This window comes from Myripristis murdjan, chromosome 7, assembly GCF_902150065.1.
Source record: "Myripristis murdjan chromosome 7, fMyrMur1.1, whole genome shotgun sequence".
Lineage (NCBI taxonomy): Eukaryota > Metazoa > Chordata > Actinopteri > Holocentriformes > Holocentridae > Myripristis > Myripristis murdjan.
In genome coordinates, this window is record NC_043986.1 from 15,795,817 (window position 1) to 15,812,795 (window position 16,979).

The 16,979-nt window shown below is 42.6% G+C and overlaps 2 protein-coding genes across 2 annotated transcripts; both read left to right on the plus strand.

Annotated features, from left to right (window-relative positions):
* Window positions 1–310: 310 nt before the first annotated feature.
* arhgef3l (Rho guanine nucleotide exchange factor (GEF) 3, like) lies at window positions 311–8,602 on the plus strand. The gene is made up of 14 exons (XM_030055049.1): window positions 311–548; window positions 968–1,016; window positions 1,129–1,170; window positions 2,422–2,478; window positions 2,674–2,781; window positions 2,898–3,053; window positions 3,713–3,775; window positions 4,015–4,111; window positions 4,432–4,508; window positions 4,702–4,959; window positions 5,580–5,750; window positions 5,986–6,178; window positions 6,799–7,730; window positions 8,393–8,602. Exons 1-13 carry the CDS (start codon window positions 511–513, stop codon window positions 7,044–7,046), a joined length of 1,557 nt encoding a protein of 518 aa, XP_029910909.1. The 5' UTR covers window positions 311–510; the 3' UTR covers window positions 7,047–7,730; window positions 8,393–8,602.
* Window positions 8,603–13,348: 4,746 nt separating this feature from the next.
* LOC115361589 (rho-related GTP-binding protein RhoA-C-like) lies at window positions 13,349–16,686 on the plus strand. Its single transcript, XM_030055051.1, has 5 exons — window positions 13,349–13,480; window positions 14,066–14,221; window positions 14,545–14,665; window positions 14,767–14,897; window positions 14,981–16,686. The coding sequence occupies exons 2-5, from the start codon at window positions 14,066–14,068 to the stop codon at window positions 15,152–15,154; spliced, it is 582 nt and encodes a 193-aa protein (XP_029910911.1). The 5' UTR covers window positions 13,349–13,480; the 3' UTR covers window positions 15,155–16,686.
* The last annotated feature ends 293 nt before the right edge of the window (window positions 16,687–16,979 follow it).

Sequence of the window (16,979 nt, forward strand, 5' to 3'; positions counted from 1 at the left end):
ATTTTTTTTCTTAACCTTCTCAACTGTACCTCTTCTTTATCGATTTGTTGAACTAGCGCGTCATCCTGACTGGTCTACTGTTTTAAACTGAACTTATCTGCTTTCACTTCCTCTTCCTTACACATGGAACTTAAGTGTGTCAATTCGGGTTCAAAGAGAACCTGAGATGATAATTTAATCATTATTTCATAAGACTTGTTAAGCGCTAAGATTTAGTGACTTGAGTTTTGAGCCCTCTAATGAAATGAGTAGAGCGGATACATGAATACGTGCTGCTTTAAAGGATGTGGTCGGGTTTGACAGAACAAGAGGAAGAGCGTGAGGGGGAAGAAGTGCACTGAGCTTGCACAGGCTCCCGACAGCTGTCCCATCAGGTTGCTGTTAAAGGGAGAAAGACAAATTTGGTGATCATTTGGATTATTTTAACTTCTTTTTTTTTTTTTTTTTTTTTTTTTTTTCAACTGTGGGGCGCATTAAGTTTCTGTGAAGATGCACTGATGACCCAGAAAGATGGAGACAGAGGAGACTGGTGAAACAGGGACTTCCTGGTAAGATGCCTCTTCAAATAATGCTTGAGTTCATCGCTCTGTATCCTGGGCTAACACAGAGATCAGTGCTGGCAGCTGGCAGGGCCACATTCTCAAATTTATTTTGTTGTAATTATTGACCAAACTGGATAGACATAGTTGAAGAACATATGGTTTGAAGCTGGCACAGATTGTGGCATTGTGACAGCTATCTGCTGGCTCCTATACCTGCTACTCTGTGCTCATGCAGTCCAACTTAAATCTGTTAAAATATTGTACCGGTACATGTAACGGTATCTCATTAATGGAGGTTTTAGAATCACCCTGTCAATTAGGCTCCCACTTCCCTCTTAGGTTCATAGTTAAAAGGTTGACCTCAACATGTGAAGTGTAACCATGCACGTGTGTGTTGGTGGCCGTTAACCTTTACGGCATTATAGGTCTGCCGTGCCAAGAGATGTACATGCCATCCCCTGTGACCATGCTGGGGTAAGAAATAACTACATCTCTCTCATCTCTGCCTGCTGTCTTCTATTTAAGCCTATCAATGCACTCCTTTCAAAACCGAGAGTCACTTTCTCATGTATCTGTCTGCCTGTAGAAGAAAAGAAAGCAGGACCCAGGCCCTGATCCGGTCATGGAGGTAAGCCATGTCCAAATTCTGTCTTTTTCTCCTGTCTTGTCCTCATCTTTACATCTGTTTCTTGTCTCTCTCTCTGTCTCTCTCTATCTCTCTGTCTCTACGCGTTCTAGCGGAAGTTAGTCAGCCTTACCTTTGTGACCACAGTGCCAAGTGCAGAGTTGACAAGTCATCTGAAAAATATACTCAACTCAGCAGCCATGGCGGCTCTGTATTTAGCCAAACCTCGCAGATCTTTACATCCACTCACTTTAAAATTCTGTTTCTCTGTGTATGACTTGACTCTTTTGTAAGCTCTCTGCATATTCTAGTGTTCACTCACATGTTCAGGTAAAGAGTGTTTGCCATATTTTAATTGGAGGTATATTTGCACGTTACTAAACTGAGTGCACGCACAGCATAAATAAGCAGCTGATGTGGTTATTGTGGCAAACAGGCAGACATGTTGTATTTTACTACACACAGGCACAGCTTAAACTCTCTTCCTCTTTGAAAGGTTCACACAGGAAATGAAGAGATCTGCACCCTGCAACACCTCCTCTTCTCAACATCTTCCTTTTCCACTTTCCTCAGCTCGCCTCATACTCTCTCTCTCTCTTCTCTCTTTCTCCAGGTCAATTTTATTTAGTATTATTAGATTTTCTCATGAAAAATGACTCTTAGCCATTTTGTCTGCAAAGTGTATTGACTTAATAGAATTCATACCCATTTTGTATGACTACTCAATGCATTTTAAAGACCTCCCATTGTGATGAAATGTAAAACAGTCATTCCCCTGCTGGTTTTCACATGATGCAACTTTAAAATGGCCTATTTCAGAATTGAGTACATTGCACAGAGGATGGCCTTCTGTTCCAATTTGCCATTGCTTCACCCGACACACACTTCACTGCACAAACCCTTCCCTTCCCACATGAATATTTTTATTTAAATTGTATTGCACAAGTGTGTCTGATTACATTTGAACGTTTTTGGCCAAAGTAGATTTTTAAAAGCATTTTTAAAGATGGTTTCTCTATTTAATGTAGAAGGAAGAAATTATCTACATGCTGGATTACAGCTTCCAGCACGTTATTTGACTAACTATGCAATGCTTCATTCAACATGAAGACCCTTATAATACCATATGTATCTCTATCCTGCACCTGGCCCAAAAAATGGGTTGGGTGTGCACACATTTACATTCCACTGTGCTTTTCCATTTAATTTCCCTTTGGGAGCCATTGCATGTAATTACTGATTTTGTTGTTTCAGGATGACGAGGAGGAGGAGGATGACGACATGATATTGGAGCAAATGAAGGACTCAGAGGTGAGGTGCTCGTCCTTCCTACAGATCACATGCAGGCGCTTGTTTTGTCATCTTTTGATGCATGGGCAGCATTAGTGGGATGGTGATTGACTTATACTGGCCATCTCATATTATTGTATTGTTCCATGTCGTATTCAAGTAGTGGCATTCACGCTTGATTCTTCAATTGCTGTCTAATGTTTGATTTCACTCCAGGAGCCCAGTAATAAGAGGGTTAAACCTGTGACAAAGTCCAATAGCCTAACAGGCGTCATAACCCCAGTGAAGACCCCTGCTCTCAAACGCATTGGACAGTCCATTTCGGTAACAGCGCACACATTTGCACCCATTTGCACACATTTGCACACATTTGCACACATTTCCCTTGTTAAAAAAATGTGTAAAACTATGTTGCTCTGCTGTTCCCTGCACCATCGCAGCGTTCTATCAGCTTTCGTACTGAGGCGCGACCTTTACCCCCGGCTCTCCGCTCTCGCCAGAAGGCCTCCTCGTTTCCACGGAGACGCAACAGTCAATGCTGGAGTGACACTGTGGAGAGTCATGACCTTACCGCAAAGGAGATCAAACGCCAAGAGGTACTGGGGGCCGTGTTTTTTTAGGTTAGAGGTTAGATGGGTTTCTGCAAGGGTTACACAGTTCTTCAGCGAGTTGTGTGTGTGTGTGTGTGTGTGTGTGTGCGCGCGCGCGCGCGCGCGCGTGTGTGTGTATGTATATATACATATATACATATATACACACACATATATATATATATATATATATATATATATATATATATATATATATATATATTCAGTCTGTGGGTGCATAACTTTAGATTATAAGCGTTTTACCTAGTTATCTTACCCAGTTACCCAGTAGTCTTTTTGGGGGAGGTTAGTGGGACAGCTGTGAGACTGTGGCTGCAGTGTGGGTGGGGTGGCTAGTGCCTCCACTTCATTTCTCTGAAGCTGCTCTGCAGGAGATTATGAAAGAGGATGTGAGCTGGCACTGGAGGCCCAACTTCCTGTTTCAAACAATCAGCTGTGAATACTCACCCTGCCTTGCGTGTATTAAAAGTTTGTGTTTTGTATGTGCCAGTGTGTGCTTCAGTGTGTGGGTATCTGTGCTCACTTCCACAAGAGTGTTTGTATGTGCATATGTGCAAAGGAATGTGTGGGTTGTTCTCATTTGGAGTTTAGGATGTGTTTACTGAGGCTTGCAAGACTGTTGAACAGTTTGTGCTTCTCTGCAGGTGATCTATGAGCTGACTCAGGGAGAGAGGCAGCTCATTGACGACCTTGTTCTGGTTAAGAAGGTACTTGTCCACTAAACACAACCACCAGCCTGACTGCGATAGGCACATGCCTGTCTGTATTTGTGTTAGAACAATTCCTGCTTACACAATTTCACTCACAATTTTAGTCAAACTGACAGTCAGCCTATTCAAGCCAGCCAGGCCGAATTGCTCTGATGTTTATTTCTCACCATTTTGATGCGCCTTTTGCTGTACCTCGTTTTGTTCACCCCTGTCTCCTGGTGTGTATGTGCTGCTAGGTGTATTATGAGCCAATGCTGAAGCTGGACATCATGACAGAGAGTGAACTGGGGCAGATCTTTGGGACTCTGGACTCTCTCATTCCCCTTCATGAAGGTGCATCACTTTTCTTTTCATCACTTTTTTCAGCATACATTTTATTTATACTCCAATGCACATACTCATTCTAAATACTCTTTGAGTTTGGAAAAAAAAAAATAATGCAAGATGGTGTTTGTGCAGTTGCTTTTTACTGCATATAATATTTGAAATGCAGTGTGTTGCTGCAATGTTTTTTTTTTCAGCAGCTGTTTGTGGCTGAATTAATTAATAGTGATTTTTTTTAATTAGTCTGTGAGCTGTAATTTTATTGATTTTTTTGTGTGAGTGCCAGTGAATGATAATTTGAGTATTTTTTGCTGTTGTTTTTGTGGTAGATCTTCTGAGTCGTCTCGAGAGGCTGAGAGGATCAGAGAAGACAGTTGGGGAGGTGGGGCCCACTCTGATGAACTGGGTGAGTATCTCCATGGAAACCAAAAGAAAGAGCGAAGAAAAGAGTGCATAACCGACCTTCACTCTCCTCAGTTCCTGTGTCATCTATTCTTTATTATGTTCTACTCTAAACCACAGTCAATCTGCGTATATCTCTGCTTTTAACCGCTACTGTTAACCACACTTGTCTTGCCCTTCCTTCTCTCTCTTTGCAGTTTCCTTGCTTGGAGGCCTATGTTACATACTGCTGCAACCAGGTGGGGGCCAAATCCCTGTTGGACCACAAGAAGCATGAGAAAAAAGTGGAGCGCTTCCTGCGCCTCTGTCAAGAATCTTCTTTTAGCAGGAAACTGGACCTCTGGAACTTCCTGGATCTCCCTCGAAGCCGACTGGTGAAATACCCCCTGCTGCTGAAAGAAATCCAGAAGTGCACACCTCCAGAGCACCCTGATGAAGACACACTGCCTGATGCTGTGAGTTGGTAGCCACAGACACCCACACACCCAAAGACACACATGCACACAAACCCATGAAGACACAAGCTCGCATATTAAATCTACACTATGCAAGTGTCAGCAAAAGAGAAACCATTTGATATGATATTAGCACATTGCAAAGACCGTGCTTATATTTACCATTTTCTATGGATAAGGCACAACACCCTGTTTCATTTAGTTAATTTCTGTGGGCAGAAAAGTGACCATACCCTTCACCGGAATTTCACCTTGCATAAAAAGGGCAAATATAAGGGGTCCCAATCAAAGGGGATGAAACGGTTTACACTGCAGCCCCACTTGGTGATTTATGGTTGTATTGTTATATAGAAATCTTGCTTAGTGTTGCTTCAAAGCATTTAACTAAAACCTGTATCCATTCATATGAAACAAAGTGATGCTCATTTCCTTTATCACAAAATTGGACACCCTTATCAACCAACAAGGAATTCATGGTGCAATTCTTGTGCAATATTTCTGTATCCACAGAATGATTACTCAAACTGCTGTGCATGCACTCAGTTTGTTAAAGAGGCAATATGCACCAGTGTAATCAAAGTCATCTGCACTCACACTAAATGCTCTTTCATCTTGCTCAGTTGGAGTTGATCCAGAGCATCGTGGCGGAGGTGAACAGGAAGACAGGGGAGGCTGAATGCCAGTTCTACAGGAGGGGGCTGTCTTACCTCGAGGAGGGCCAGAGAATAAATGAAATACAACTGTCCCGCTTCCTCTACTGCCACGGAGAGCTCAAAAACAGCAAAGGACAGGTAGCCACACTCCTCTCTGTTCACTCTGCTTCCTTGTCTTAATCTTAGGGAGGTTCTGTGAGGGTTTTTGAGTTGTTTATATCTTGGAGAGGATCGTCAGAACAGCTTGTGTGTCCTGTATCTCTGTGCCTGCCCAGACACTCTCCTAAATATAACCATTTGTCTCTCTCTCTCTCTCTCTCTCTCTCTCTCTCTCTCTCTCTCTCTCTGTCCATCTGTCTGTTTTGTGTGTCAGCGGCTGCATGTCTTCCTGTTTGAGCAGGCTCTGGTCCTGACCAGGCCAGGAGAGGGCAAAGAGGGAGGCCATGTGTTCCAAGTGTACAAGCAGCCTCTGCCCAATGACTTGCTCAACCTGGAGGATATCCCAGATGGAGAGGCTGGCGGAGGGGGCACCTTTAGGGGAGCCTTCACTGGGGGTAATGATAAAGGTAACATACATACGAAATAAATGGAGGAGGGAGGGAGGAGACGGCCCAGTTATTTCTGCCTGAAACACATTTACTGTATTGTCACTTGCTGTGTGATTGTTGACATGTTGTGATTGGCTTTGGTCAAAAGAAAATTGTGTCCTTTCCTTTGTAGTTCGAAACTTCAGGTATTTTCTTCAGATTTGTCAGCTATGTTTGCCATTCAGATCAGAGGTTCATCTTAGCAATGCATTACTGTGTTTTCACTCAGTAATTCAAGGATACAAGGATGCAAGAAAGTTTATTCATCATCATACAACAGGTTGTATAACGAAATTAAAATGTGGTTCCCTCTTTCACCAGTAATTCACTAGTAATTGTCCTCACTCCCATACCTGCACACTTTTTTTCGTGTAAATTTGTATCTTCTTATTTCAGTCCTGTTAATGAAGCGAGGGAAAATGAACTTGCATTTAGGCTACAAGTATGTCATGGTGATTGTGCTCAGATTGTGCTTGTTCATTGTTTGATTCAGAGTGTGTCCCTACGGAACCTGAAGTGAAACCTACACCCTTACTTCCACTCTATTTCCTCCAATGAATTGCTCTCTCTCTCTCTCTCCTTTCCGGTCTCCCTCCCAGTGAGGAACTGCTTCCGTGTGAGCAGCAGAGGGCGCGCCAAAGCCTCCTCTCACAGCCTGCAGGCCAACGACTCCTTCAGTAAGCAGCAGTGGATCAGCTGTCTGCGCCAAGCCATTGTCCAATCACGAGACAGGAGTGCTCAGACCAGCCAGTCACAGCTCTGCTCCCACACTGATCCCGCCCTCTATCACATAGCTGATATCAGCCTCAACTCAGACACAGAGATGACAGAACATGCCAGCCGCTGACTGATAGACTGATCACCAAGAGGGACTGTTTGTGCATTTGTATGAACGTATTTGTATGAAATGAATGAACTCATTTTTTAGATAGTTGCGCATAGACACACACACACACACACACACACACACACACACACACACACTTTCCTACTTGCATCGTTTTCTTTACCTGGTATTCTGTGCCTGTACAGTTCTCAGAAACAATATTAGTGAATATGAATGTACTTTGCAGAATATGACTGGTATCTATTGTAACATTTTCTATGTGTTTTTTAATAAACTGACACTTAAAATCTGTTGAGATGTTCATGGGAGGGTAGACAAAGATACATCCAAGTATAGCCTACAAGATCTAGAGGGAAAAGATTAGACAGATTATCTCTCTCTCTGTCTCTCTCTGTCTCATTCTGTCTCTCTCTCTTTCACTCGCTGTCTCTCTCTCTCTCACACACACACACACACACACACACACACACACTCTGTCTCTCTCTTCCTCTCTCACCCTCCCTCTCTCTCTCACTCTGACACCAGTGATAGGGCAGGGGAAAGGAGAAAGGTAGACTTTCAGTGCTAGCCTACAGTCATAGAGTGAAACAGTAGCTGTCCCTTATGCATTTTTAACAGCTCAGCAGGTGATGGGAACAGTTTGGTGGGACAGTTTGTCCACAGATAGAGTGACCAAGTGATCAGGTGAGTCCAAATCTCTCTGTCTTGTGTGCTATTGCTGCAGTGCTAGAGGAACATTATTGGATAAATAACTTTGTTTACATGAGTTGATAATTTACTTTCACGAAACAGTGTGAGTCCAGATTTGGCTGTGACAAGATGTAAGCGCATGCATCGGGGTGTTGATGTTGATGTCCTCTATCACAGGTTATATAATTGACCTTTAAAGCGAAGTTCAGCTCAAGTGTAGCACTTAATTAAGGAACACTTGGCATGAGCTCTCCGAAATAGCCTGTTGTTTTTAAAAGTGTCCTGAAGCTGATATGTTAATTTCTAGTTCCAGTGCAGTGCCTGTCAGATCTCAAGTTTCCAGGCTCTTCTGCACGCTGTACTCATGGGAGAATTCAGGGGTTAGAGTGGATCAGCTTGATCTGTGCAAGATTTTCGTTCATTCACAAGGTTAAGCATATTCTTTCTGCCCCTGGTTGTGAATGAGTGCCTCTCTGGCAAGAACGGATAACATCCTACTGTGATTTATTCAGAGAAAAAGTGGTTCTCTTTCTTTACATGGCAGCGACTGTTTGTTTGAACTACCACCACCTCCTCCCACCTTTGACGCTGCATGTTAAAGCTCTGAGGTGGAGCAACTTAGAGTGAGTTGTGGATCATCTGGCTTATGTTTCCAGGGGAAGCCCTAGTGTCGGTCACAGGGTCCCTTTACGTAGACTGTGGTGAGTTTACTTCTAAAACTGGATGCCTGGAGCTGGTGACGTCAACATGCAGGGCTCCTGCCAGGCCCTGTGTCGGACCCTAGTGTCGCAGAATGGCCTCCAGAGAGAAACAGCTGACATCTCCCAGTCTGTCCTCTACACTTCACTGATGGGCCTGCTGCTGGTCGCTGACAAAGAGGTGTGTATCTGCATAGTATTTAGGTGTGCCTACATGTGTTAGATAAGTAGTTAGTAAAGAAGTCCTGTAATCTTCGGGAAGGAATGATATGGCGATACTGATATTCGATATCTCTCTACCTATAACAGCCAGTAAAGATATCAATATGAATTTTTGTAAGAATTGTTATGGGAATGCAGCTGCAAAACTGGCTCGGCTATTTAGACAGGCCTGTCTTAAGTGTTTTGTGCACACTCCTAGAAAAAAAGGCCACAAAATGCCAAATTTCACAATCATCCAAATGGCAACAGTAAAAATACTTTTTGGAATGATTGATATTGCTTTTAAAGCTGATTTATCTTGCAGTATATCTGTCCATCCTGAAATAATGCATTTTGCAATTAATCTAACTCATGCATCAACTGTGGTAGTGGTTGGGCAACAGACAATCTGTACATTTTCTTATTTTTCATGTTTATTTTGCATGAATACTGACTAAAGAAACAGTATGAAGGAATGGAGTACATGGAGTACACACATACACACGTGTATAAGCACCTGTCAGCACTCTTTGGTCCCTAATAGGATGAATGTCTGAGGTTGACCTCCTTTTAGCCTCCCTGGTTATGCTAATGAGATAAGAAGGCTAAATCTGTCCTACCAAACACTGTGCACGCACACGTGCATGCACACACACTGACAAGGTGGAGTTCAGACAGACAGACAGTGACACATCATACAGGCACAGGGGTCAAATACTAGGACACAAGCACAGTGGAGTGCACGCATACTGTTTTCAAGACACATCAAGCAGAAACAGTAATGAAATGTGTGATGAACAGGTTTTTGAAGTCGTACAGGAACAGTAGATCGTTGTACAAATAATATTGAATTATGAATAATACAGATTAATAGCTTCCCTGTGTTGTTCTTCTTACAGAAAGAGCAGATCAATTTAGGAAGTGGAAGAGTTGGCCTTAGAAACATAGGAAACACGGTAAGTATCAGTTAGTGATGCGGGAAGAAGCTCTACAGGCAAACTAGTCCTTGGACCAAAAATGTTTTCAACAATAGTCTCATTTACTTTCCAGTACATTTACTCACCCATGCCTATTTGTTTATCAATCAGTGCTTCCTGAATGCAGTAGTTCAGTGTTTGTCTCATACAAGTGGCTTACGAGACTACTGCCTCCTCAAGTCCTACCGACATGAGAAGTTCTCCAAAGAAGAGCCTAAACTCATGGAAGGTGTGTTCCTTCCTCTCAGCCTTTTCCTCCTCTTACTTTGTTTTTTTCCCCCCTTTTTCTGCCAACAATAGCATAACTCTCTCTCTTGATGTTCCTGTGCCAGCATTCTCTCAGGTGCTGTCTGGCCTTTGGGACGTGAATGGAGACGACACAGTGGTCAATCCACGGCATTTTTACAATGTCTTCAAAGAAGCAGTGCCTTACTTCAGTGGCTACAGGTGAGGGGGAAAAAATTCTGGCCAGTGTTGTCAGAACTTGATAGAAGGCCTTGACCAATATGGATTTTCAAAGACAGACACTGATCTACCCATATTCAGTATATTCAAATTACTATTTTAATTACTACCCCCAAAAAATAAACAAACAAATAAACAAACAAAAAAAACTACTGCTAGAGTAAAACTTTTTAATGACATGTTTGAATTAACAAAATGAACAAACAGAACAAAGAGAATACCGCAAATGCAAAATAAAAAGATGTGAAATACTATCAAACAATATATTAAAAAGAGCTAGAGAACAGCATTTTTCATGTCACAGAGAAAGATTAGACGTAGACATGCTATTATCTGATAGGATATTTAAAAAAAAAGAAAGACAGATATTGGCCTGCGCAATCTCAATCTGAACGTCTGAGGAGGTGGAATAAACAGCTTTTCCTGGTGAAGCTATAACAGTGATGCAGTTTTTATCAAAGGAGGTGTATTTTTTTTCTTTGTGGATTTAATAATACTAATTTCATAATAATAACACAAACTATATCTGTAAAGGTTGCTAAAGTATCTGCTGACAATGAAAGTTTTGTCAGGACAAGCGATAAACTGTTCTGTAATAAGTGCAGTTACTGCTCTATGGCCTTGTAGGACAGACTAGTATAGACATATGGAGTTACATGTTACAGTGACATCTGCAACTGTTTGTTTGACCTTTATGTTTGACCCTTTATATTGCAGTCAGCAGGACGCCCAGGAGTTCTTGAGGTTCCTATTGGACCGGCTGCACACAGAAATCAACCGCCGGCCCTACGTGCGACGAACAGGGAAGGAGCCTGAACAAAAATATGCCAAATTTAGGTGTGTATGTCTATGTGCAAATTGTTCTGGCAGACTTCTTTACTGGACAGGACATAGAGCACTGTTATTGAATATGTACTCCTCTACATATAACCACATTTTGTTCTTTCCCTCTCTCTTTCACTCTCACAGGATTGCAGAAGAGGCCGCCGCCATGTGGAAGAAGCACTTGGAGAGGGATGACAGCAAAATCGTAGGTGAGTAAAGAAAAACACATCCATGGCGATTCTTTATTCTTATCTCAAATACAAACTCCATTATAGTAACTGTAAGGTTTCTCCTCGCTCTAACCACATCCATCCTTCCATCAGACTTGTTCTCAGGCCAGCTGCGCAGCACGCTACACTGCTCGGTTTGCTCCCACTACTCCACCACGTTTGACGTGTTTGGTGATCTGTCGCTGCCCATTCCCAAGAGGAGCTCTGCTGCTGAGGTCACACTGAAGGAGTGCCTGGACCTCTTCTCCCAGGAGGAGAAACTGGACAAGGAGAATGCACCGGTGAGTCTACACAGTAGTGTGGATTCATGATTTTGTATATTTCTGCCAAGGAGAAGTAACATAAGACCAATTAGATTTTTTTAAAAAATTGCAATGGTAGGTGTCCACATAAAATATAGCACCCAAATATCACAAGGGATAGCTTCATCAGATTTTGTGTATTTGTAAATGTTTTAAAAATACAGAGGAATAGGAATAGTTTATTGAGTCAAATGAGTGTGTCTGTGTGCCTTTCAGATGTGTGAGAGATGCAACAGGCGAACAGAGAGCACTAAGAGGCTGTCCATACAGCGGTTCCCCCAGGTGATTGTCATCCGTATCCTTGGCAACAACAACACTCACTTTTCTCCCTTATAAGCATTAGGCTCTTATCTGCAGGATTTTGATGATGATGATGATGGTGATGATGATGATGTGTTCAAGCCTTAACAAACCCCCATCAGATCTGAACCGTTTTGCCATGTCACGGTGGTCTATCAGTAAAAGCACAGTATACGTGTCCTTCCCTCTCACCAACCTGGACCTCGGACCCTATGGACCTGTTGACTGTGGTAACGCTGCTTAATTTTTCTCCCTCTCCATCCATCCAAATCTACTTTGTTCTGCCTCTATTTCTCCCTCCATACACTCCTCCTGTGTGCTTGCATGTGTGTGTGTGTGTATGTGTGTGTGTACATGTCATTAAATAAATGTGTCTCTGTGTCCCTGCAGGGCCAGTTCTTTATGACTTGTATGCGATGTGTAACCACTCTGGGACAGTGAACATGGGCCACTACACAGCCTGCTGTTTGGAAGAGGATGGCTGGTGCTTCTACAATGACTCCAGGTGAGACTTAACCTTACTCTCAAATCATTTTTTTTTTTTTGTTTTTGTTTTGTGCAATGCCCTGTCTACAATACTACTGCTGTGTGTTACAGTTACTCTCTTCATCCACCTACCCCATCCTTCTCCATCCACTGTCCCTGATTTCTCTCCCTACATCCATCCCTCCTCCCATTTCCCCTGCCTCCCTCTCTCTCTCTCCCTCCCCCACAGTGTGACTCCAGTCTCGGAAAACCAGCTTCAGACCAATCAAGCCTATGTGCTCTTCTACCAGCGCAGCAACAGCACCGCCACTGTCAGGAAATAGACCTCAGAGTGGCTGAGCTGCAATGTGACAGCGCAAACAGCCAGTCACAGCAACTTTATCTCTGTGCACATAGAAACCAATAGAAGCAGCAGTGCTGTAACTCTGGCATCTATGAACTTTTTAGCCTCAATGAGCTGGCACATGGATCTCCTTGGGAAAACAGGCCGTGAGAGAAGCCATGGTCATTTTTAGGGGGCTTGAGGAGGTGATTTCTCTTCATGATTTGCTGCTGATGAATCTCAGTGAGCTTGATGGGACTGTCGGGGCAGATTGTGCTCTACAGAGCCCCCGTGCCCTATTTCTCAGGCATGAGTAAACATATCAGCATAGCATACTTGCAGTTGCACATGAAGCAGGGCTCTTAATGTGAGAGGTGATGATTCACATAGGCTTGCTACCAATATACTAAAATTAACCCCACTGGATTACATAGATTTTCATCATCCATATTATGTTACTCATGTCTGATTGCTGAAACTAGAATTTAAATAAGAGTTATGTGAAAGTATACTTTAATGTGAAACTATATACTATATCTGCATATGGACAGATGTTCAAGATGTTCCATCCTGTCGAGGACCCAGAATTGAAAACTTGGGCTGTATTTCTTTTTTCTCTCAAACTGAATTGTTTGTTTGTTTTGCTTGTATCATGGTTAAACCGATGGCACATAAAACTGGAACTGTTTTGTACATAGAGGTGTATATTAAATAAGTCAATGTACAGTAGCCGACTGTAAATAAAACAGCTGTTAATAAGTGTGATGGTGAGCGGTGAGTTTTATAATGCACGTGAGAAGGCGTACCATCATGCCACTGCCGTCCGATATCATCCGCCGTCCGGTGGGTGACGTCAGGGCGCACACGCGTAACCGAGGTGGGCGGAGTTTGCTAGTCGGTCAGGAAGAGGAGAAAGGCGGACACAGACACATCAAACGGTAATGTCGCTCAGAAACCGCTTTTAAACTTCAAGCCGGCTCTTAACACACATGTAATAGCATCGCAGCAGTGCATTGGTTGTCGTTGTCACATTAAATAATGAATTCTTAGGTTCTCGGTGTCCCAAACCATGAAAAACATCATTACCTTCAGTGCTAGCTAACGTTAGCTGGGTTGACAGGCCCAGGCTTCACTGCACTGCCAGGAATGGGAAGACAGCACGGAATGTTCTGTGTTTACACTCCTCAGCTTCTAGCTAGACTCCCTGTTTGCCCCCCCTGTTGTAAAGGCTTTGGTCGGCTTTAGCCTGCAGCTAACGCTAGCTGATACGAACTACAACAAGCAGAGGTGACACCTAAAACTTATCTTGAGTTCTTACTGCTTCAGTGCCATCAGGAGGAACTGTTTACAACACAGCCACCCTCCGGACAGAGAAGTTTTGACAGTTAGATCCACCCTGTTTTACTCCGTCAATGCACCACTGGTTACATTATACTTGACTTAAAAGGTTTCTGACTTCTACAGTGGCAGCAACAGCGGTGAGTAAAGGAATCATACCCTCGGTTTGTGCTGTGTGTCCACAGATGGCAGCCATCAGGAAGAAGTTAGTGATAGTAGGGGATGGTGCATGTGGGAAGACCTGCCTACTCATTGTCTTCAGTAAGGACCAGTTCCCAGAAGTCTATGTCCCCACTGTGTTTGAGAACTATGTGGCAGACATTGAAGTGGATGGAAAACAGGTGAGCCTCATTCCCTCAGTAATATTGTTCCAAACTAAGACCTGGGTACCTCAAAGAGTTCTCAAGGAAGAAAAAGAAGAAGAACTTGTATTCCTTATTACATAGAGAGAATATACTGGAATGGTGCAAACAATAACTTGGATTCTCTCTGCTGTCTCCCTACAGCTTAAGACAAATGTATATAACATGTATGTTGAGTAGCCCCATGTTAAGCCTGACCATGTAGCCTAAATGCACATATCACCTTTCTTGCATAGAGTTTGGCCACTTGACATATTCCCCTTTTCACTCATTTTTTTCCTCTTTCTTTTGCTTTTTCTCAGGTGGAGCTTGCATTATGGGATACAGCAGGTCAGGAGGACTATGACAGGCTGAGGCCTCTGTCCTACCCTGACACTGATGTCATCCTTATGTGCTTCTCTGTAGACAGCCCTGACAGTTTAGGTATTTGCGGCACTCACACAAAACTTGAAATGGACCCCTGGCATTTGTGTTTGTAATACTGACCTACTATTCTAATCACTACGTTCTTTATATCCCTGTAGAAAATATTCCAGAAAAGTGGACTCCCGAAGTGAAACACTTCTGTCCCAATGTTCCCATCATCCTCGTGGGCAATAAGAAAGATCTGCGCAATGACGACCACACCAGACGAGAGCTTGCCAAAATGAAACAGGTGGGTGTTTGTAACCTCTTCATTTGTGCATTTGCCTATGTACATGTTCTCATTTTAAACTTTTCTCTGACATGTGTCTATAGGAGCCAGTTAAAACTGAAGAAGGCAGAGACATGGCAAACCGCATCAATGCCTCCGGCTACCAAGAGTGTTCTGCCAAAACCAAAGATGGTGTGAGGGAGGTTTTTGAGATGGCAACCAGGGCAGCACTGCAGGCCAAGAAACGTGGCAAGAAGAGTGCCTGCCTTCTGTTATAGGTCTTCTGAGAATAAGGAGCTGCCTTTAAGCACAGATAAAGGGGCAGCTTTTATTGAGATTTGAGATATGGGAGGATATTGGGTGGGGCCTGCAAAAGTTAACGGGGATGCCTAATTTTTAATCATCTGGTGACACGCAGCACATTCAGGAAGATCTGAAATGATTTGATAGGCATCTACACTATGATCTTTGCCCTGTATGTTAGATTATGTGCCATTTTGCTTGCACCTATCAAAAACTTTCAGATCTACGGAGGTGTGTAGGCCAGATGGTAGGGGGGGAGTTTGGAGCTGGGGAGATGCAACAGAAGGTTGAGGTGTGCCACAATAGGAATGAAGAGAGTAAAGGTCCTTACCAGGCCAAAGACATTGGGGACATGAGAGAAGGGCGGGGGGCAAAATTATATGATAGTTTCGAATAAAGGCTATGTCTAAGTGGATCTTACACAGTATCGCCTACATGTAGTGCCTTGAGAGCAGTGGTTAAGAGTCTGAGTTGGGGGATAGGGATTCAAAAAGCTAGATAGGGTATTAATTTTGTCATTTTTAGAGCTTCTTATGAATGCTTTCTCCCTGTCATTGGCTTGGCTCCTTCAGGCCCATGTTCTGACTCAGGCGCTATGCAGGGGTATGCCTAAACTAGATTGTATGAAATGTTTTCCCATATGGAATTACCTGATATACTGAGTATGTGCGTGCGTGTGTGTGAGTGTATTTGTGTGCTCCAGTGCAGGTCTGCATGCAGTGAATGTGTGTATATTTGTGTTTGTGATACATATTTTCTGTGTCTATGTACTGTATGCATGGAAAGGCCTTTTGCGTCACTTAATCCCTGTCTCCATGCCAAAGTTACCCCTGACAGCCAGATTTTATGGTGCACACGGGTAATGGAATCAACAGCTACCCTCAGAGTGACATAGAAACTTTCACTTTACTTTACTGGAAGACATTGTATCATAGCTAGAGGCACAATCAAGTTAACTGTTTGTTGAGTTTTTAGGACCTTTTTGTGTATACAACAGATACATTTGATTGTGTCAGTGGGTGAAATCAAGAGTGTTGTAGTTAAGTTGAATTTGCTTTCAGATAGAAGAAGATAGGCTATCTTATTAATATAATGTCCATTATGTACTGTATGTCTTACAAGGCCTTGTAATGACATGTTTTTGACATGTGTATCTCCAGTTTGCCTTTCTCTCAACTACCCCTCACCCTCTTTTATTGCTTTTATTGATATTGTCATTATTGTATTATTACTTTTATTGTTGATGTCTCTAATTTTCATAGTATATTTTAACCCTTTTCCTTAATCCTGCTGTTATGATCATCTTATGTCAGTAAAATGATAAATTGTAACCATAGTATTGTACATTGATAATTGAAGGTCAAGCTTCGGGTGCAAGGCTGGAAAGTTTTGGGGGAGGGTTGTCGGGGCAGTTATTTTTTGTACTGTGACATCTTGGGATTTCTGGATTTTTTTTCTGTTTTGTTTTGTTTTCCAAATAAAGCTGGTATTAGGGTTTTCTGGTGTATATTTGTCTCCTCATTGCACAGCAGCCAGTACTTATATCTATTTTCCTGTATTTATACATGTCATGCATATATTAAACAATGTAATTTTCATCACGTGCAAAACAACTAATTCTTGAATTTTATATCCAATATGAACTGTTTAATTGTATCATACGAAACTGTGTTATATATGTCTGTTTACCAGTCATGGACCTTCGAGTCAATTTCTGAAATATTTAGGCTTGACCTGCTCTGTTGAAGCCTTGCCGCTGACCAATCAGCTTCGACGTGAAAGCTCCAACCGCCAATCAAG